We start from the raw sequence: 19302 nt of genomic DNA, 5'->3' as shown, positions 1-19302 counted from the left end.
CAATTTATTAGGGTTCCAAAAAAAATAATTCATTTTAATTGGTTAATAATAAATTAATTGAATTTAAACACTGAGTACAGATTCATTGTCTTTTTATTTAAAAATTAAATAAGAAGATTATAAGGTAAGTAAACATTTCTTATGAATGATCAAGGATCCGTAAATTTTCTTTTTTTATTTTCTTTCAGACACTAATTTAAGTGCGTTTACTCTTGGTTACTTCTTTGACCTGAAGACCTGCAATCATACAAAGTTCCATATTTAATAAAATAACTGATTTAATTAAATATTACGGATTAGAATTAATTAGGCGCTAAAATGGCAGTATAAATTACCTGGAGGAAGAGATTGCTTCAACTTCTCTGCCTTTTCTTTGTCGGTGATAACTAACGTGTACAAAAATCTTGAACAACGCACCTTGAATTTGACATTTTCAGCATTCTTCTTTATTTTAACAGCTGTAAAAATTAAAATTTGATAAGCAATCACATTAATTACCAATAAAAAGTTTTTAAATAAAAATATAATATATATATATATATATATATATATATATATATATATAATTACACTTGGCGTCCTTTCTTCTGGCTTTAAGGAGGAAGTCCTTGATTTCATTGATTTCTCGAGGCTGAAAAAATTAAATAATCAATTTTCAATGGTCAGCAATCTATAAATAAATAAATTAATAATTTGCGTTTTATTTTGCGATACGACTATAAAAATTATTCGGCAGCACCAGCAAGCATATTTATCTTGGGTTTGTATCAAATAAATTCTAATAAAATTGATTTTCTAAATTTAATTTTTTTCATAATATTTAAATATAAAAATTATTCATTAGATGTAAGTTTAAATTTATACAAAGTTAGTAAAACAAGTAAAATTTTTCACAATACATGTGGTTTTTTTTTTGTTTTTGTTTTTCATCAATTTTTTTTCTAATTTACTTAAATTGAAGACATTAAAAGTACCTAATAATTATTTATAAAAAAAAAATAAATAAATGTGCTATTTTTCGAAGTTTATAAATATTTAAATATTGAAAAATAATTTTCATAAATAATTACCATGTTGAAGTTTTAGGTTATGTCCAGGTAATCTGTAAAAATAAAATAAAATAATTAAAATTTAATTAGTGATTTTATTAAGCGCAAAAATAAAAAATTTGATTTTTATAATGAGCTTGTTGAATAGTTTTAATTTTCGAAGAATTAAATAAATTAATAATTTATAATAAAAATGTCGCGTGGGCACTCACCTAGACTATAAGAAAAAAGAAAGAGAAAGAGAGACTCCATTTTGTTATTTACTTGAAATTGAGCTGTCATCTAGCGGGATTATCAAAAACAAATTATTAGTCAGCCAATGAGAGTGGAATAAACAGAGAAGTTACCGGAAGCTTACTACCTAGGTTGACGTGAAAAAAATTAAAAAAAGTAGTCTAGAAACCGCGAGAACTGCGAGTAGGAGTGGATAACGGAGGACAGTTTGGTGGGTTGCTGGTGGCTGACGGGTCAGTAGCTACATGTTTTAAGGGTATGAAGTGTATTGTAAGTCGGCCATACTCAAACAATCGCCGAACGACGACGATCAACGACCAAAGAATCTCTGTCTCTGAGTCTGGTTTTGCGAGCGAGTAAAGAGCTAGCGGCACTTATAAAACGGACTGAGCTGAGACTAGACATTGCGTACATACTAAACTACATTTTAATACACCGATTATTATAATAACTGTAACAAATATTATAATGATATAACATTGAATGATAATAACTATTTTGCAAGTACACGGTAGACGAATACGAGTACGAGTACGAGAGGGGTATCGTCGATCGAGCCAGGATCATTCAGATATATATTAATTTTTATTTTATTTCATTTCATTTTATATTATAAATTATAAATATTAAATACGCTGTGATTTTAATGACGACAACTTTACGCACCAGTACGTTTTATAATTATTTATAATTGTTGTGGCTGGAGACATAGATGCGCTTAAGAAATAACACGATAAACAGTTGTTGGTGTTTTTGTATTGTGATAAGTGTGGTGAACGATTGCGCAAGTTGTCGTGGTTGCCATTGGAACTCTGGTGATGATATAAATTTTTCTATTCTCAGTAATATCAAAAGATTATTGTTTTATTCCAGCGAAAAATTTTTAACCACCTACAAGGCGAACTTGTCAAATAAACTGGGATAATAAGTATGAGCACCAAGGCGTCTGTTAATAGACGGGTCCTGGCGATCCAGGCTAAAAAAAAACGTTACAAGCCAACTAAGCGCAAGGGTGCTAAGTCTACTGGTAGTAATTCACAGCAAGACAATACTGATAATTTATCGGGAGCACATTGCTCAAAAACATCATCAGCAACGGCAGCCCGTCAATCTGATCAGGATGGCAATGGCCCGAGACCTTTTACTGCTGATAATGGGAATAGGTAACTATCATAAATATAATTACATTTTTATTATCATTATTTTTTTTACTATTTTTATTCATTAATCAATCGATATAGGTTAGAACCAAGTCACAGCTCAAGCAACGAAACAATCGAAGATGACGATGACGTTTATAGCAGCGAAGAGGAAGAACAAGAAGATAGTAGCGATTATTGTCACGGTGGTTATCATCCAGTTAAAATAGGCGATCTTTTTTTAAATCGTTATCATGTTACGAGGAAACTTGGCTGGGGACATTTTTCAACAGTTTGGCTTTGTTGGGATTTACAAGTGAGACAATATTTAATTTGTTAATTGACATTATTAATATTATTTTAATTTTTTATGATTAATATTGATGACATTTTTTTTTTTAATTTTATTTTATAGGATAAGAGATTTGTCGCGTTGAAAGTTGTCAAGTCTGCGTCTCACTTTACCGAAACAGCATTAGACGAAATAAAATTATTGAAAGATGTTCGCGATACGGATCCTAATGATCCCAAACGTAACAAAACAGTACAACTGCTTACGGATTTTAAAATCAGTGGTATTAATGGGTTACATGTCTGTATGGTGTTTGAAGTACTGGGACACAATCTTCTTAAGTTAATTATTAAATCAAATTACCGTGGGATACCGCGTAATAATGTTAAACGTATCATCAGGCAGGTTCTTGAGGGTCTTGATTATTTACACAATAAATGTGAGTATTGTCATTTTTATTTAAATAATAAAATAATAATTAAAAATTTTATTTTTTCCCTAAAAATCGTTGCAACACAAATTTTATAAAGTTTGATAATTTTATTAATTGTTTTTAATTATAACATTTGTTTTTCATTATACTTAAAATATAAATAAATTGTGTAATATATTACAGGTAAAATTATCCACACTGATATTAAACCAGAGAATGTATTGATATGTGTTGATGAAACTTATATAAGAAAATTGGCAGTGGTAGCAACGGAATTACATTCTCTGGGTCTAAAATTGCCAGTATCGTTGATATCAACAGCTCCGAAAAAATTTCAAGAGCCGACTGTTAATTCAAAAATGTCAAAAAATAAAAAAAAACGATTGAAGAAAAAGGCTAAACGTCAAAATGAGTTGTTGAAAAAACAGATGGAGCAAATTGAAGAGCTTGAAAAAAGATCAAAGAACATTAATAACACACAGAACGGTGGGAGTGCTGGTGGACAGGGTGATAATAACAGTGGAGGAGGTATTAGCGAAACAAACAGCCCAACAACAGACCAAGATCAAAATACCGAAAGTATTGATGATAATACTGAGAGTAAAGAGTCACCGGATATATCTGACCCGGTAATCACCTCACCTCATCGTGGTGTTAATGGTATTGTTACAGATTTAGCGACTGGTGGAAGCTCAGATAATATGGATAATACATTGTCATCATCAGCATCATCGTCAGATAATAAGTCATCATTAGGATTAATTAATCAAGAGGCGACTGCTGGCGGCGCTCAGATTCCTCCTAGTGACAAAAGCTGTGGCGATGGTTTTTCTTCGTTGATTACAGCAGCAACAACAATAACAACAACAACTGATGCGGCTGCTGATGTCAATACTGGTACTAGTACTGGGGGTAACAATGGTAGTAGTAGTGGTGGTGATGGTGGTGGTGGTGGTGGTGGTAATGGTAATGGTGGTAATGGTGGTGGTTCGAACAACAGTCGTGATAATTCAACACGCACTGTCAATTCCGCGGATAATAAACATCCCAAACGTATGTCCGTAGCTCCATTAGATCCGGCTCTTGTTGACTGTGAGGTAGAAGTTAAGATTGCTGATCTTGGTAACGCGTGTTGGGTTCATAAAAAATTCACAGAAGACATTCAAACAAGGCAGTACAGGTCCCTGGAAGTTTTATTGGGTGCTGGGTACAGTACTTCTGCAGACATTTGGTCTACTGCTTGTATGGCATTTGAATTAGCTACTGGTGATTATTTGTTTGAACCTCACAGTGGTGCTGATTATTCAAGGTATTTTTATTTTTAATTTTAATATATTCTTTAAATTTATCAGTTTTTAAAATATGTTGAATTATTTTAAATAATTATTATTTATTCTTATAGGGACGAAGATCATTTGGCGCATATTATTGAATTACTTGGTGAAATACCCCGTCGTATTGCACTGTCTGGAAAATATTCAAAAGCATTTTTTAATAAAAAAGGGGAATTGAAACACATAACTGGTCTTAAGCCATGGGGATTGTACGAGGTATTGACTGAAAAGTACGACTGGTCACCCAGCGAAGCACGTGAATTTGCAGATTTTCTGATTCCTATGCTCGACTTTGATCCGGATAATCGTAATACTGCCGCTGAATGCCTCAAGCACCCGTGGCTGCAGATAAAATGAAATAAAAACAACAATTGAACTTGCAAGGAAAATAAATAATCATAAAATTAAACGTAAACGTTGCGTAAAAGTTGAAGATAATTTAAGTTTTTTTTTCTTTTTTTTTTTTTCCCCCATGATACAAGCTCTCAAGCTGCTGCGACAGCCAAAAAGTTTTTTAAGCTTTTAAAAAAAATTTTTAGTCTACAAAGGAAAATCTCAGTCGTAATGGATTTGTTTTTCTCAATACATTGAATATTTAAATGTCTTGTTCCTCCTGAAACACCAATGCATTACAGTTTTAAACTGTGCGCTATAATGATTCTCAATAATAATAATAATAATAATAATAATAATAATAATAATCATTATTAATATGAGATTAATGATGTACAAAAAAAACATACACAAAAATAAATTCTTTTGTAGTTTATCACGTTTACAATTTAACCTGCTGAGAATTATAAGTACACCAATGAAACTGTATTATAATACCAATAGCGATATGAATCATTTATTAATAAATAAATAAATATATTAATTAATATTAATAATTGTAATAATAATGATAAATAGTATCGAGCTTTTAAATTATCCGCGAGGTAAGCCTTGACATTCCGGTCTGTGATACTCGCAATTAAAATTTCTCCCACTGTTTATAGAGTAAACGAAAAGAAATTGATTAAAAATTCTCAGCAGAAAAATTTATTATAATTATAATAATTATGTATTAAATTTAAATTCATACTTTTGATCTTATGAATAATAATTTTTTAGTAACAATGACTTTAATTAAAATAAGTTATTGAGAATCATAAACGCACTAAACTAAATGTGATTTACTTTGAACGAGATTTGTAATGTAATAGTAATTAATAATAATTATTAATTAATAATAATAATTTTTAAATTGTACCTTTAAATTTTTTTTTGTTTTTTTTTTATTGACAATTTTCGTTACTTTTTATGTCTTCGATAAATTCATAGTCTTGCCGAATAAATCAAGACTTGTCAATTACTGTCTTCTTGTTTATTATTTAAAAATTATTATTATTAGTTAATTATTAATATTTATTTGATTATATATAAATTATAAATATATCATCACTGAATCATTGCTGTACAGTATCATATAAGTAGTGTAATTTTATCGCGTCTTGTATTAATCAGGTGGAAATAAAAAACAACAATAATTAATAATATTAGTACTAATAACAATAATAATAATAAATGTTGAGTCAATCGGAGTCAAAATTTTTCTAAACTGGCGTAAATTTTTAAAAATAATTTTTAAAAATAATTTTTTATAATTAAATTTGATATTTTATTTTTAATCGTAAATGTCTTTATATTAATCACAAGTGCCGTTTTTTATTAATTCGTATAAAATAAATAAATAAAAGCAATATCTTTTGTAAATAGATCCGATTGACTTAACGAGGAGGCGAATTATTGCTCTGAATTCGTCCACTAATTTTTTTTGAAATATTTAATTTATTATTAAATTTTTTTAAACGTATTTAAAATTAAGATTTTCACTATCAGGTTTTATAAATCTCAGTGCTGTATTATTTATAATTAACGATAAAATTATTCAAATTTGATTTAATATTATAATTAACAAAAACAATTATTCGTGATGCTAATTGCATCAAATGCTGCTTCTTTGACTGATGTACAATAAAAACAAGAAATAATTTGAAAAATTCGTTATGAATAAAAATACTTGGAAAAATTTGCGTTTAATGACAGTGTTGAGTGCAGTGAAGAACAGCAGAATAACATTCATCTATGTATAAAAAAAATTATTATTAATAATTAATTAATTAACTAAGATTTAAAAGCAAAGAATAATAAATTTATGTTGTGAATAGATTTCCCTGATCACGTAATTAGAATCAGCAATTAATACTTGCCGTTAAAAAGAAATAAAAAATACATCTGGAGCAATTTATTTACAATTGAATAATTTTTTATTTATGTTTTGATTGTACTGATTTGAAAAATTTTTTTTATGTCAATACTTGAATAGTTATCATTTTAAATAATTGCTCCAGTTAGGAGGATATTAATCAAATAAAAAATTATTAAATATAAATTGATAAATTATTAATTAATAGTAATTATATAGTGGAATAAATGATGTGAGTGGTTACGATAAAGGTTGATCCGTTTTGTAGATGCTGCCTATTCCCCACATGTGCCCAATTAAATAATATGGACATTTAATTATTAATCCATTTAAAAAAAAAAACAAACAATAATAATAATAATTAAAAAAAACAAACAACAATTATTACAATAAATAGATCCTTTATTACGTAGAATTCTTCCGTGCAACCAGCAATCCCGAAGATTAAATTATTAACGAAATAAATGATCATTGAAACAAAAGATTATTAGTATGTTGTTATAATTAATCTTGAGTAATGACTCGTTAGTTTTTAAGTTAAGTAAGTACACTTTATTTAATATAAATTTCTTTATTGTCGATATACAATTTGTTTAGATTATTTTAAATGTGAATAATTAAAATTATTTATTTAATATTTTTTTTGTACGTCAATAAAGATAACATCTAATAAAATATAAATAAAAATTGTTTATAATTAAAACCTGAGGCCGTTCAGTCAACTCTATCTACACATTTTAAAAAATAACTTAATTGTGCATTAAATAAAATTTACATTTCAAGTGTGATGGAATTTTAATACTAAAGATTATTTATAAATAATATAACTAAAATTGATCACAATTATGGACGTGCGTGCAGAAAGATAAATATTTATGTGAAGATGACCTGCCGTACAATTTAAAACTTTAAATTAAATTCATTTATATTTACAATAATAATTAGCAAAAATATTTTATAGAATTTAAAAAAATTAAATTTTCGGATTCATTTTTCGTTTATTTATCATCTTGTCAATTATTCTGATAAATCCTCGTAACATCTGAAAATTATACTCTAAGTTAATTTATAAATTATCAATACTGAAAATTAAATTATTTATTAATAAATAAATAAATAAAAAAATAGCCACGGACTTGTCCTTTGAAGCAAAAAAAAATTCACACTGAAAGTAAAATCCGAAGCATTTTAAATTCAAAAGCAAATTTAATTTTTAATTTTTAGTGGGTTGCGGTCAACCAGTCAAATTGACGAAATTTCGAATTATCAAAATTCTAAAATTTTAAAATTTATAAAATTAATTATTTTATATTAACTTTCCAAGTTCTAGTAATTTATTAATTCGGAATGTTGCCAGTCTGACTAGTTGACTGCAATTCTTTTTAGTTACACACTGAAGCAGAGTTTGTATTTAAAATTTAGTAGCTGATGTTTCAATAAAAACCCTGTACTGTTATTTGAATGATATATAATAACAATAATCGTAAAATGTATGGCGTTTACATACAGTAAGCATCACAACAATAACTTTGAAACACTTGGCACACCCCTTCATATATCTATTTAAATACTCAATATAGACCCGTGGCGATTTGGACGTCCTTTTTTTCCTCCGGCAGTGACACAATGGCTCTCGCTCCTGGTATTTGCGTGTGCATTCCCCTCGGATTTATTAACCGATCCCAAATTGTGTAACTGTGCCGTGGAAGCTGTTGTCTCGTCGTCCTCGTCCGATTCGACAGGACTTATCCTTATCGCTTGATACCACTGGTTCGTTAGGTCCGTCATTTGCGATTTACAGTCCTTTAGTTCCTGCTGCGTGAATCGACGAGTGAAAAAGGGAATGAAGAATTTCAAGTCCCAGCGAGCAAATCCACCAATTCTAGATTGTCTGAAAGATACATCCATTTCCTCTTCCGTCAGCTCTGACAAATGCTCCGAGTCAATTGTTTGTCCCTAAAATAAAAAAGTAAATTAATATAATCACGCATATTTTGTAATTTTGAAAAAAATATTTTTAATTGTAATTTTAAATAATAAAATTTTTTAATTCTTAAAGCAAAAAGAACGCATAATTAGAAAAATGCTTCATTTTTAGGTGAAGAACATGTCTCCCATTCGATTGGTGATAAAAAAAAAAATTATGATTATTAATTTGAAAAAAATAATTACCCATTCTCTAGTTTTACTCAATGAAATTTCCTTATCGCGTTTCTTTCTTCTTCCACCACCAATAATTCCTGTACTTGGTTTCTTCTCAGCTCTGAGAAACTTCAAAAGCGGCATAGTGGACCCTCCAAAAAATAGCGTGGTAAACAAAACGATAATAAGAGTCGTTGTGATGATAACATGTCGTGTTTCGTCGCTGAAATTAAGATGAAGAGACAGTGCGTAAGAAATAGCTCCACGTAGTCCACTGAACCACATAATGAACATCATCTTCTTGGTAATTTGGTGCTCTCGGAACCGATTAACCAGCAATGCCAGCGGAAATATATTTGCCGCGCGTCCAATCAAGCACAAAATGAGCGACCAGGTGACCAAGGCTGGCTCGACTCGGTGTCGAAAGCTGAATAACGCCAATCCCAAGTAAGCAAAAACGCAAGTTTCTGCAATAAACGCCAGTGTCCTCATAGTCTGCTGCATTGTAATTTGCGTGACTGTCGACAGGTTGAAATGAGTGTAGTGCGACATGACGATGCCGTTGAACAAAATTGCCATTATACCAGACAGCTGAATCCCTTCTGCCAAAACATACGGTGCGTAGGTGAACACCAACATAATCCCAAACTCCAGTGATGGATTCTTACGTAGATCGACGTGTTTCAATAGTAGCGCGCTTATAAGCGCAAATACCACGCCGATTCCAGCAGACGCGAAGAACATCAGGCAGAACCTGTTTAGTCCTAGAATAATGGCATCTCCTGTAGTGGATCCGTTGTTTGATTCCAAAACTGAGGTCGTCAGGACAATAGCAATGGCGTCGTTTAAAATAGATTCTCCAAACACCAACATGTTCAAAACTGGATCCACGTCTAGCGCATGGAAAATAGCGACAGTTGCCACTGGATCTACCGCTGATATCAAGGATCCAAAAGCGAAACTCTCGACGAAACTTAATTTGTACGCAACTTGTGCTAATCCGAGCAAGTAAATTCCAGCACCGATCACAAATGCACTGATTGCTGTACCAAATATTGCAAACACCAAGATGCTGCCGATGTTTTGGAAAAAGTTACCTTTGTGCAAGTTGTAGCCAGACTCGAAAATAATCGGCGGTAATAGAACGAGGAAAAATGCAGTTGGTGAGAAAGCTTCTTCTTTTTTCCAATTGGCAATGTCTTTGTGGGACATGAAGTTTATGAACATCCCAATGGCTGCTCCCAGGAAGACTATCACCACTGACTCGGGCAGGTACTGGAAGTTGGTCTGCAACATTAAGTGAATGAGAAGAATACCCAGCGCTAGGACACACAAGACGAAAAATATAGACATTGAGCTGTTGTGTTCATCTTCAGCAGATTCTTTCGCCGGGAGCACTGGTTCTATGGTCGCTGGAGTTGTCGATGTTATGTTTGTTATATTAACAGGTACTATGTCTATCTTGGGTGTCGTTGTTTCATTAGTGTTGTTGATTGCTGCATTTGGTGAGACAGTCGTCACGTTTATTGACGAAGTTTGCTCGGATTTAGCAGATTGCTCGGATCGGGTGGTAGTTGTCGCTTTTGTAGTACTGACAGTTGTTTGTACCTGGATGAGAATCAATTTAGAAGATAATAATTAATTTTTAAAACTTTTTTAACAAATAAATTATGGCAAAAAAAAATAAGAACAAAAAATTGACATCTAGAAAATTAAAAAAGTTAAAAATGCTATTTTTCAGAATTAATTTTTCGAAGCAAATTTATTTAATAAAAAAAATAAAACAATTATAATTTAGCTGTCACTTCACAATTGTTTTAATTTTTTTTTAACAAATAAATTATAGCAAAAAAAAATTATTAAAAAAATGGACTTGTAGAAATTTTAATAAATTAAAAATGCAATTTTTTTTAAATAATTTTTTAGTGCAAATTTTTTTGTTAAAGAAAATTAAAAAATTGTCAAGTGACAGCTAACTTTATTGTCATTGTACCTGGACATCGTGAGAGATTGTGACATTTCTACTGGGAGCTGGATTTATGTTGACAGCTGTGGTGATATTGCTGCTGAGAATTTTTTTTAGTGGCACCAGGTCAGTTGCTGATGTCGAGGGTGGTTCTGCTGTAGATGTAGCATTTCGTTCTGCTGATTTTATGTCATCTCCAGCTGCTGAAGTTATTAATAGTAATATTAGTGGTATAATCCATTTGTAAGTCGTTGAATTACGTGAATTTGACATTTTTACGTCAGCCATATAAACATTTTTTGTATTTAATGTTTGTTTCAATTTTATTTATTTTTCAATCACTGTTTTTTAATCACGATTTCACAACACACGTAATTTTATGTCATCTGTCATCATTCTGAATTTTTTTATTAATAATTTCAATGCTGCGCCATCTTGAAGACAAAGAAGAAGATTGATTTAAAAATGACAATACCGACGCGATTTTATTCATTCGTATGCACACGCTCAATTACCAAATATATACATTTTGTAATTAATATATATTAGTATACATAAAATAATATTTTGTCACTCACAAAAATTTTTAATTAATTTTTATTAATAAATAAATAAATAAATATAAAAAATGGCTGGTGGTAAAAATTCACAAGGAGCATTTCAACCGGTAATTTTTTTTTTATAAATTTATTGTTGAAACATGTTTAATAACCAAATAATTTTTTTATAGTTTTTAACATTTGTAATTTTATTTTTCAGGACTCGGATGTTCATATTTCGTATGAAGATCAGCAGAAAATAAATAAATTTGCTAAACAAAATGCTCAAATGGATGATTTAAAAGAAGAATTGAAGCTGAAGCAGGTAAATATTATTATGATACTGAAGTTGAGAGACATCTGATAACTTTTAGAATTTTTTTAACAAACAAATTATAGCAAGAAAATTTTATTTAAAAATTTTATCTTTAGAAGCTCTGAAAAATTATAAATGATATTTTTATAAATAATTTTCCATGCCTAGTTTATTTTTCAAGAAAAATCAAAAAATGATCACGTGTCTGTTAATTTCAGCCTCATAAATTATTACTAAAAAAAAAATGACACTGAAGTTGACAGATATAAAAATTTGTTTTAGATATTTATAGCAATTAAATTATTATAAAAAAAAAAATAAATTGAAAAGTTTCACATGTGAAAATTAATAAAAATTCCAAGTGAAAATTTTTAGAATTTTTTTATTGTAATTGATTTATTAAAAAAATTTCTAAAATTAACAGCTGACTGCTAACTTCAGTATTGTAAAAAAAAGGAAACACTTGATTTTTTTATTGTTGATTTTTTTTAATAGAACGATTTAAAAAATTTGCAAGACGCTAGTGATGAATTAGATGAATTAGCATTAATGGATGATGATGCTAAAATTCCTTATCGTATTGGTGATTTATTTGTATCCCAGGATGTTGAAAAGACTCAGGTACGTTTTTTATTTTCTCAGCTGTCTAATTATACATGAACTTATCAATGTAATATCGAATTATTTACAGGCTTGCTTAGAAGAAGCGAAAGAAAAAAAATTGGCAGAAATAAAATTACTTGAAACAAAGTGCGCTGATCTTAAAAGTGTTATGACCGATTTGAAAGCTCAATTGTACGCTAAATTTGGTAGCCACATCAATTTAGAAGCTGAAGAAGACTAAATCAATCAATTAAGCTACAATCAATTTTATTCTCAATAAATTTTTTTTAATATTAATAAATGCATTACTTGAACTTAACAATCGATTTATTTATATATTTGAATTTTATTTATAAGTTTGATTATTTGCCCTTTGATATTTTAAAACACGAGTACAAATAACACAATCCAATCTATCAATCAAAATTAATTTTCTAGACTAGAATAAAAATTATTTATAGTAAGTTTGAGCATGTTGATAAAAAAAAAAAAAATTAGAGTATATATCGTTGATTTACTTTTAATCTCTTTGCTGCTTCCTCTTCTTTCTCTTTATTCTATTCTTCATTTAAACTTTGCCTTGAGCAAGTAATTTTAGTCTCAGCATTTACAACCATAGTCATTTAACGCGAGTTAATCAACTCTAGTTTTACTAGTTTAAAATTATTTACGACTTTAGAACTCTTTCTGCAAAAGTATTTTCCTAAATTTAATACTAAAGTTACATAAAAAAAAAATTAATTTTTTTTTCTTTAATAATTTAACAAATTAGTTGTTAAAAAAATGGATTTCGCAAAAGAATTAGTGTTAAGAATGCGGCAAAAAAATAAATCGCACGTAGGGTATGGTTTGCAAACTGAAAGTGAAGCATTAGTAGGTCATATTCTCCAAAATATGGCCAAATCACCGATGCCGTCTTTTAAAATTGATAAAAAAAATGAAAAAGATTGTTTGCGTTATCGCGATGAAGGTAAATATCTTTTATTACTTTTAATTATTTATTAAAATTAAATATTTACTAATATAAATTGCATAATTGTTGATTGTATTATAAAAAAAAAAAAAAAAAAGGGAATCAGCATTTTGTAGCTGGAGATGATCAAGAAGCAATAATAAGCTACACCCGATCTTTGGCTTACGCAAACACGCATCAATTGATGGCAAACGCACGTGCGAATCGTTCAGCAGCTTTATACCGAAAACAAATGTACAAAGAGTGTATAATTGATATTCAAGCGGCTCTGGAACTCGGCTATCCTGAAGACAAGCGTAAAAAATTACAAGAAAGAGGTTTGAAGGCAATGACTAAATTAAATCAAGACAAAGACAAAGACAGAGAAGACAGTGAAGACAGTAAATCAGATGAAGATCATCAAAATGGAACGAATGGTATCGAGTCTTTAATAATAACTGACTCGATTGAAAATGGGGACAAAAAAGACATAAGTGACGTAGAAATAAAGCAGGAAGATGATCAGGATAAATTTATCAAGCCGAGGTATCTATTGAATCCTGAAGTAATGTCTGTTCCCTATGGCCCGAGCGAAGAAGCTCCTGCAAACAGTAAAGGTTTGAGTATTAAATATTCTGAAGAATATGGACGTCATCTAGTAGCCAATCAACACTTTAAACCGGGAGAAATTCTTACCGTTGAGAAGCCTTATTGCTGGGTTATCTATCGTGACAAGTTTTACACACACTGTCATCACTGTCTGGAGAGAAGCAGCTGCTTGATACCATGCTCTCAGTGCCCAATAGCCCAGTACTGCTCGGAAAAATGCCGCTCAGCAAGCTGGAAACTCGCTCACCATCTCGAGTGTCCGGTTGTCAATGTTCTGTTGAACCTCCTGAATGTCGAGGAAGATAAAATTCGCATGGTTATGAAAATAATCCGGTTGATGATTACTGTAACATCTGGGGGGAAAAATATAGATGATTTGCGTAAAGATATGGCGATTGCTGAAGCTAATCCGGGTATTTTATTTATATAAATTTTAAGTGTTTGTTATTTTTAGATAATTAGATAATGGATAGTAAAATTTATTTTATTTTTAGACAACAGAACAGCGGGGTTCACTGATGCCGGTTGTTTAGAGAGTACAAGCGCAAGATCTGCGTTAAGTCTTGCTACAAATATGACAACTCGCCCGCTAATTGGCATTAGTGCATTTGCTTGTATTTCGGCACTCACTGCTATGTTATTAGCCACGCAAACTAAATTCTTTGGTAAAAAGTACCAGCTAGCTGAGCTTAAAGATGTTGATAAAGTACCGGATATTAAATTTTGTGGAAGTATTATGCTAAGAGCTTGTGTTATTACTTCATCTAATTGTTTTTCAGTAAGTTTTTTTTTCTTCAAGTTTTAAAAAAAAAAAATAAAATAAAAAAAAAAATTGATTAATAATTTAAATTTAGATACAACCAGAACCAGGCATAAAAGTTGGATCAGGTCTGTATGTAGCCCATAGTTTATACAACCACTCATGTGCTCCAAATACCTTCCGACACTTTGAAGGCCTGACGATGATAACACGTGCAATGCAGCCATTAAATCCAGGCGAGCAAGTATTTACAGGGTATGGCGCTGATTACTCGTACATGCCTTTAGCCAAACGTAAAGAAAAATTGATGGAAGAGTACTACTTTGATTGCCAGTGTCCGGCTTGTTTAAATGACTGGCCAACGTATGCTACCATTCTTGAAAAGCACGTGGGTTCCATCCGGAAAAATAAGCAATTGGTCGAAAGGCTGAAACCATACAAACAAAGATTATTAAACAACAAGTACGATATTGAAGCTGTTAAACAAGTACTTGAAATTCTTTACAGCGAACCGACGGTAGCGAAACCATGTGAAGAAATTCTTCACGCGGTACAATATCTTAGGTGTTATTATTTAGGTAAATTACACAAGAGTAAATAGATTATCGGTTGATTTGCTTACTTGCTTTTTTTAATGCTTACGCCGTTTATATTTATTGTGCTTTTGCTTTTACTCTGCTTTCATTCGCTAGCGCAAACAAATAAATATTCATTTCAGTTATATTTATAATTTAATTTGTTTTTCTTGTTTTTAGATCCTTAGTCAACGTGGAATTATAATACAAATAATTTTTTTTTTACTAAGTAATACAATTTTTATTTATTCATTAATTATTATTGTGACAAATCCATTTTTAAGTGTTTTAATTAATTAAGAAGATCTTTAAAAAATTTGTTTTTTTTTTTTTAAATAAAGATTTCATAAATTGAAGAAATTTAAGCATTTATTCGTATTAAATTGTGAAAAATTTTTTAATACATTTTTTTTTTAATTTAATAAAAGTATCCTCTTAACTAAAAATTTAGAAGATTATATTAAATTCACACATCGCAATACTATGTGGCATTGTTTAATGAAAAATTTGATTATGTGTAGGAATGTATACACATGCTTTAAATGTAATCACAAGAAATGTGTCTATAAGTATACAATTATAATAAGCAGAGAAATTTAAAAGTAAAAATTTCTGAAGGCAAATTTAAAAAAATGTTACAATAATTATTTGAACTTAAGTAGTAGTCGATAATAATAATAATAATCAGATGATTAGAAACGATTTATATTTGAGAATGCTGCGAAGAGTGGTTGAGGAGCAGATGAATTGACACTGGAAGCAGGCTGCGAATCCCCGATACTTTTCAATAAGTTTCCTTGAAGAAGACTGTCAAGTGCTTTTTGTACTGTAGGATCATTCAGCAACGGCGATGGAGTTACTGCTGCTGCTCCAGTAGTTGAAATTGCGGATGGCGTCACTGTTGTTGATGCTGACAACACGATTTATTAACACATTTTTTTAAATATCTTAATTAAACCTGAATCATATATATAAATAGTTCAAGTATAAAAAAATAAACAATAAAGAAATAAATTAATATTATATAGTTTATAAATTACGTTTAAATGTTGTTACCACTGCGATAAATCACACCCGTTAAATTTCACCCGCGTTAAAAGTATGCTACCTTGTGATTTAAAATAAAAAAAAAATTCACAAGGCTTCGAGCAATCACCGACGTCGGATAATTTTTCAGTAAAAATAAAATTCCAGGTCTAGATGAAAATTTTTCGAATTATTTGACCTGATCCGAATTTTCCGAACGCCAAAACAAAAACCCGAATGGGCGCATTGCGCTCCATGAAAATTAGAAAAAAAAAAAAAAAACCTCACGCGTGAGATCAACTTGGATGTATGTTTGGAAAAGTAAGTTTGTGATTCAAAGACATGAATTTAAATAAAACATAAAAAAAAGTTATTTGTTAAATTACCTGGCAAAAGTGGCGCTGGTACTGGCGCCGGTGCAGGTACAGGACTTGGTACCGGAGCATTTGTTTTATTACTGTTTAATATATTTAAAATTCTGGACTGCAATTCAGCTTGCTTTGGGTCGTTAGCAGCCAAAGAATTTCCAGCCAAATCTTTAGCGTCTCCCAACTCAACTTGTACTTGTTCTTCGCGCTTTACTTCAAGGTATTTTATTACACGCTCGTACTGTAATACAGTCAGCTGGTGATTGTCTGCCAACATATTCAGGAGAACTTGAATCGCGTCTGGGTGTCTGTCACTTGCAAATGGCGTATTAAATGGCACTCCGCGACCGCCTGATTTGTAATTACTAAAATCACGATTAATTAATGCCAATGCGTCTTCTGTTGGCATGTTTCTGTGCTCTGAAATAATTAAAAATTTTTAAATAAATAATCAAAAAGTTGATAGTCTTTCAAAAGATAAAATACCTTGAGGTAATCCATGAAGAATATTCAGAGTCAATGAATGATGTTCCATATTAATTGGCATGATAACGACAGCATAAAGACACCCACGATTGGCGATGTTACCCAACACACGACTCAGTGGCACTTCTTCATTCGGAAATAAAAGATCGACAGTAAGTCCCATCTTTTTAAGACGCGCTTCAATAGCTTCAGCGTACTCAGTCAAATTTTTATGAACGACAATAATTTCGCAGTCATTTTTCTCCATATTTGGAGCAGCTTGAGGCATGGAAAAATCACCTGGCCCACCCATTCTACCGAAATTACCAGGCCCACCAGGTCCTGGACCGCCAAGCCCCGGACCAGGACCACCAAGCCCACCTAAACCGGGATTACCGAGTCCCATACCAGGACCTCCCAGACCCATACCAAGACCTGGACCTCCTCCCATACCCATTGGGTCTTTGAATCGATCATCAAAACGGTTGTTGTCGTTGAAATTGTCTCGGTTGAAATTATTACGCATCATATTGTGGTCACCCCAATCACCCCGGTTATTTTTATCGTCGTTTCCTGGACCTCCAGGACCACGGTTCATAGGCCCGCGATTCAGTGGACTGCGATCTCGGAAATTTCCTGAATTGTCCCCGCCTCCAGCACGGTTTTTGTTTCTATTTTTTCCACCGCGGGTTCCACGTTGTCGAGGATTAGCTTGTCCTTGATTACGATTATTATTATTGTTATTATTATTATTATTATTATTATTATTATTATTATTATTAGTATTACCAGATCGATTTTGGTTGCCTAAATAAAATTAAATTTATTAAAAGAAATGTGCATTAAAAATATATTTAAAATAAATAAATTACCTCCACTGCGATTATTTTGTGACCCAGATGAGGTATTGCTATTATCCTCGTCCATACGATTTGCATTATTGTTATTATTGTTATTGTTATTATTTTTGTTCTGATTATTTGAATTAAACTGTTCTATATTATCTTTTCCTTGATTATTGTTACTAGCACCTCCACTAGCTCCACTATTGCTGTTATTGAACGAATCATTTTGATTCGAATTAAATTGCTGGTATTCATTGCCATTGTCATCATCAGGATTATTGTTATCATTGGAATTAAACCCGTCGTGACCCGAATTACCCGAGTTTTTGTTATCGTTATCGTCAAACGAAGTGTCGCAATTTGAATTATTAAAGCTTGTATTTTTCTGATTGAAGCTTTGATTACCGCCACCGCGGGGTGATGAGAAATTATTCTTCTGATCACCACCTCCGCCTCCACCTCCTCCCCCACTACTGTCTTTCTTAGCGGGCTTAACATCAATCCTTCTTCCCTTAAACATTTGCCCGTTCTCGTTCTGTATAGCGGCTTGTGCAGAACTTTCATTTTCATACTGTATAAATCCAAAGCCACGATTTATTAATGATCCAATAACCATACCGTACTTTGAAAAGTGCTGTTCAAACTCCATTTTATTGGTGTCTTCGGACTGCAGATGACCGACAAACACACGACAGTTTGCCGTCGCTGGATCTTTTAATAATCGAGCTGTCATTTTCACGATATTCTATAAAAATTAAATACAGTCTAATTTAATTATAATTTTTGATGAAGCTTTAAATTTAATAAGCTGGCGATTATTTAAAATTAAGCTGGAGAAAATTAATAGGTTATTGTTGGTAAAAAAATTATGCGAGTACTTACAAATTATCTGTAATATTTAAATAACTCCTTACAATTCACTAACACGTTAGAAACACAAACTATTCTGTTATCAATACTTTTTAGTTTTTATAATTTATACATCGCAGTTACAAAGCTCATCCATTTTTTTGTTATTCAATGCAGTGATCACTAAATCAGTGCCTAGAGGTCTTGAATTAGTGAGGGCAATTTAACTAGATGTCACTTGCGACGGAGTTTGTAGCGGTAAATTTAAAATTTTATGATCCTGAATTTTTGTGACACTGAAGTTGACAGATATTAAAAATTTTTTTATAATTTTATAGCAATTAAATTATTATAAAAAAAATTAATTAAAAAGTTTCACATGTCAAAATTAATAAAAATTACAAGTCAAAATTTTTAGAATTAAAATAAAAATTCAGAGAAAGAAAGGAGACCAGTCCTACCAAAATGAGTCTAATGGCATATAATTTTTCAGAAAACTTCTTATTTAAATCAGCCGACATTAATTTTCAAAGAAAAAATGCAACAATCATTTAATAA

General features: G+C 30.9%; 6 protein-coding genes across 10 annotated transcripts; 3 read left to right on the top strand and 3 right to left on the bottom strand.

Annotated features, from left to right (window-relative positions):
- Positions 1–75: 75 nt before the first annotated feature.
- On the bottom strand, positions 76–1169 carry Rpl38 (ribosomal protein L38). Its single transcript, XM_074237658.1, has 4 exons — positions 1071–1169; positions 571–631; positions 336–458; positions 76–237 (listed from the first exon to the last, which is right to left on the bottom strand). The coding sequence occupies exons 1-4, from the start codon at positions 1071–1073 to the stop codon at positions 197–199; spliced, it is 228 nt and encodes a 75-aa protein (XP_074093759.1). The 5' UTR covers positions 1074–1169; the 3' UTR covers positions 76–196.
- A 281-nt stretch (positions 1170–1450) lies between these two features.
- Positions 1451–4896, top strand: Srpk (SR splicing factor protein kinase). Of its 3 annotated transcripts, none has more exons than XM_074237647.1 (7): positions 1451–1516; positions 2157–2446; positions 2525–2738; positions 2838–3153; positions 3331–4044; positions 4213–4456; positions 4550–4896. In XM_074237647.1, exons 2-7 carry the CDS (start codon positions 2214–2216, stop codon positions 4836–4838), a joined length of 2010 nt encoding a protein of 669 aa, XP_074093748.1. In that variant the 5' UTR covers positions 1451–1516; positions 2157–2213; the 3' UTR covers positions 4839–4896. The 3 variants fall into 3 exon arrangements, with proteins under 3 accessions (XP_074093748.1, XP_074093747.1, XP_074093749.1); XM_074237646.1 differs by lacking the exon at positions 1451–1516 and adding an exon at positions 1523–1951; XM_074237648.1 differs by lacking the exon at positions 1451–1516 and having other exon boundaries at positions 1523–2446; positions 3331–3726; positions 3820–4044.
- Positions 4897–7258: 2362 nt separating this feature from the next.
- Nhe1 (Na[+]/H[+] hydrogen exchanger 1) lies at positions 7259–11260 on the bottom strand. The gene is made up of 4 exons (XM_074237642.1): positions 10865–11260; positions 8902–10479; positions 8312–8685; positions 7259–7771 (listed from the first exon to the last, which is right to left on the bottom strand). Exons 1-4 carry the CDS (start codon positions 11123–11125, stop codon positions 7747–7749), a joined length of 2238 nt encoding a protein of 745 aa, XP_074093743.1. The 5' UTR covers positions 11126–11260; the 3' UTR covers positions 7259–7746.
- An 84-nt stretch (positions 11261–11344) lies between these two features.
- On the top strand, positions 11345–12617 carry Pfdn4 (prefoldin subunit 4). Its single transcript, XM_074237657.1, has 4 exons — positions 11345–11504; positions 11597–11701; positions 12188–12313; positions 12384–12617. The coding sequence occupies exons 1-4, from the start codon at positions 11466–11468 to the stop codon at positions 12534–12536; spliced, it is 423 nt and encodes a 140-aa protein (XP_074093758.1). The 5' UTR covers positions 11345–11465; the 3' UTR covers positions 12537–12617.
- A 156-nt stretch (positions 12618–12773) lies between these two features.
- On the top strand, positions 12774–15502 carry LOC141524011 (SET and MYND domain-containing protein 4). Of its 2 annotated transcripts, XM_074237650.1 has the most exons (5): positions 12774–13265; positions 13367–14269; positions 14351–14634; positions 14711–15194; positions 15372–15502. In XM_074237650.1, the coding sequence occupies exons 1-5, from the start codon at positions 13079–13081 to the stop codon at positions 15377–15379; spliced, it is 1866 nt and encodes a 621-aa protein (XP_074093751.1). In that variant the 5' UTR covers positions 12774–13078; the 3' UTR covers positions 15380–15502. The 2 variants fall into 2 exon arrangements, with proteins under 2 accessions (XP_074093751.1, XP_074093750.1); XM_074237649.1 differs by lacking the exon at positions 15372–15502 and having other exon boundaries at positions 14711–15217.
- Positions 15503–15542: 40 nt separating this feature from the next.
- On the bottom strand, positions 15543–18936 carry Neos (nuclear receptor coactivator protein neosin). Of its 2 annotated transcripts, XM_074237644.1 has the most exons (6): positions 18778–18936; positions 17923–18640; positions 17840–17857; positions 17072–17767; positions 16604–17005; positions 15543–16101 (listed from the first exon to the last, which is right to left on the bottom strand). In XM_074237644.1, exons 2-6 carry the CDS (start codon positions 18626–18628, stop codon positions 15884–15886), a joined length of 2040 nt encoding a protein of 679 aa, XP_074093745.1. In that variant the 5' UTR covers positions 18629–18640; positions 18778–18936; the 3' UTR covers positions 15543–15883. The 2 variants fall into 2 exon arrangements, with proteins under 2 accessions (XP_074093745.1, XP_074093744.1); XM_074237643.1 differs by having other exon boundaries at positions 17072–17857.
- Positions 18937–19302: the final 366 nt, after the last annotated feature.

This window comes from Cotesia typhae, unplaced genomic scaffold (genome assembly GCF_013202065.1).
Source record: "Cotesia typhae breed Kobodo isofemale line unplaced genomic scaffold, CoteBio_Ctyphae contig_22, whole genome shotgun sequence".
NCBI lineage: Eukaryota > Metazoa > Arthropoda > Insecta > Hymenoptera > Braconidae > Cotesia > Cotesia typhae.
Note: the sequence above shows the minus strand (reverse complement) of the source record. Positions and strands in the feature narration are given on the sequence as shown.

Bases quoted from the DNA above. Each gene is read 5' to 3' on its own strand.
- Rpl38 (XM_074237658.1), bottom strand. The intron at 459-570 runs GTAATTATATAT...TAATTTTTACAG, and splicing joins CAGAAGAAAGGACGCCAAGT to CTGTTAAAATAAAGAAGAAT. The intron at 238-335 runs GTAATTTATACT...GTATGATTGCAG, and splicing joins GAAGCAATCTCTTCCTCCAG to GTCTTCAGGTCAAAGAAGTA.
- Srpk (XM_074237647.1), top strand. From the start codon at position 2,214: ATGAGCACCAAGGCGTCTGTTAATAGACGGGTCCTGGCGATCCAGGCT. The intron at 2,447-2,524 runs GTAACTATCATA...CAATCGATATAG, and splicing joins ACTGCTGATAATGGGAATAG to GTTAGAACCAAGTCACAGCT. The intron at 2,739-2,837 runs GTGAGACAATAT...TTTATTTTATAG, and splicing joins GGCTTTGTTGGGATTTACAA to GATAAGAGATTTGTCGCGTT.
- Nhe1 (XM_074237642.1), bottom strand. From the start codon at position 11,125: ATGGCTGACGTAAAAATGTCAAATTCACGTAATTCAACGACTTACAAA. The intron at 10,480-10,864 runs GTACAATGACAA...ATTCTCATCCAG, and splicing joins CAATCTCTCACGATGTCCAG to GTACAAACAACTGTCAGTAC. The intron at 7,772-8,311 runs GTCTATATTGAG...TATAATTTTCAG, and splicing joins GGACGTCCAAATCGCCACGG to ATGTTACGAGGATTTATCAG.
- Pfdn4 (XM_074237657.1), top strand. From the start codon at position 11,466: ATGGCTGGTGGTAAAAATTCACAAGGAGCATTTCAACCG. The intron at 11,505-11,596 runs GTAATTTTTTTT...TTTATTTTTCAG, and splicing joins CACAAGGAGCATTTCAACCG to GACTCGGATGTTCATATTTC. The intron at 12,314-12,383 runs GTACGTTTTTTA...AATTATTTACAG, and splicing joins AGGATGTTGAAAAGACTCAG to GCTTGCTTAGAAGAAGCGAA.
- LOC141524011 (XM_074237649.1), top strand. From the start codon at position 13,079: ATGGATTTCGCAAAAGAATTAGTGTTAAGAATGCGGCAAAAAAATAAA. The intron at 14,270-14,350 runs GTATTTTATTTA...TTTTATTTTTAG, and splicing joins GATTGCTGAAGCTAATCCGG to ACAACAGAACAGCGGGGTTC. The intron at 14,635-14,710 runs GTAAGTTTTTTT...ATTTAAATTTAG, and splicing joins CTTCATCTAATTGTTTTTCA to ATACAACCAGAACCAGGCAT.
- Neos (XM_074237643.1), bottom strand. From the start codon at position 18,628: ATGACAGCTCGATTATTAAAAGATCCAGCGACGGCAAACTGTCGTGTG. The intron at 17,858-17,922 runs GTAATTTATTTA...AATTTTATTTAG, and splicing joins ACAAAATAATCGCAGTGGAG to GCAACCAAAATCGATCTGGT. The intron at 16,102-16,603 runs GTAATTTAACAA...TCGTGTTGTCAG, and splicing joins ACCAGCGCCACTTTTGCCAG to CATCAACAACAGTGACGCCA.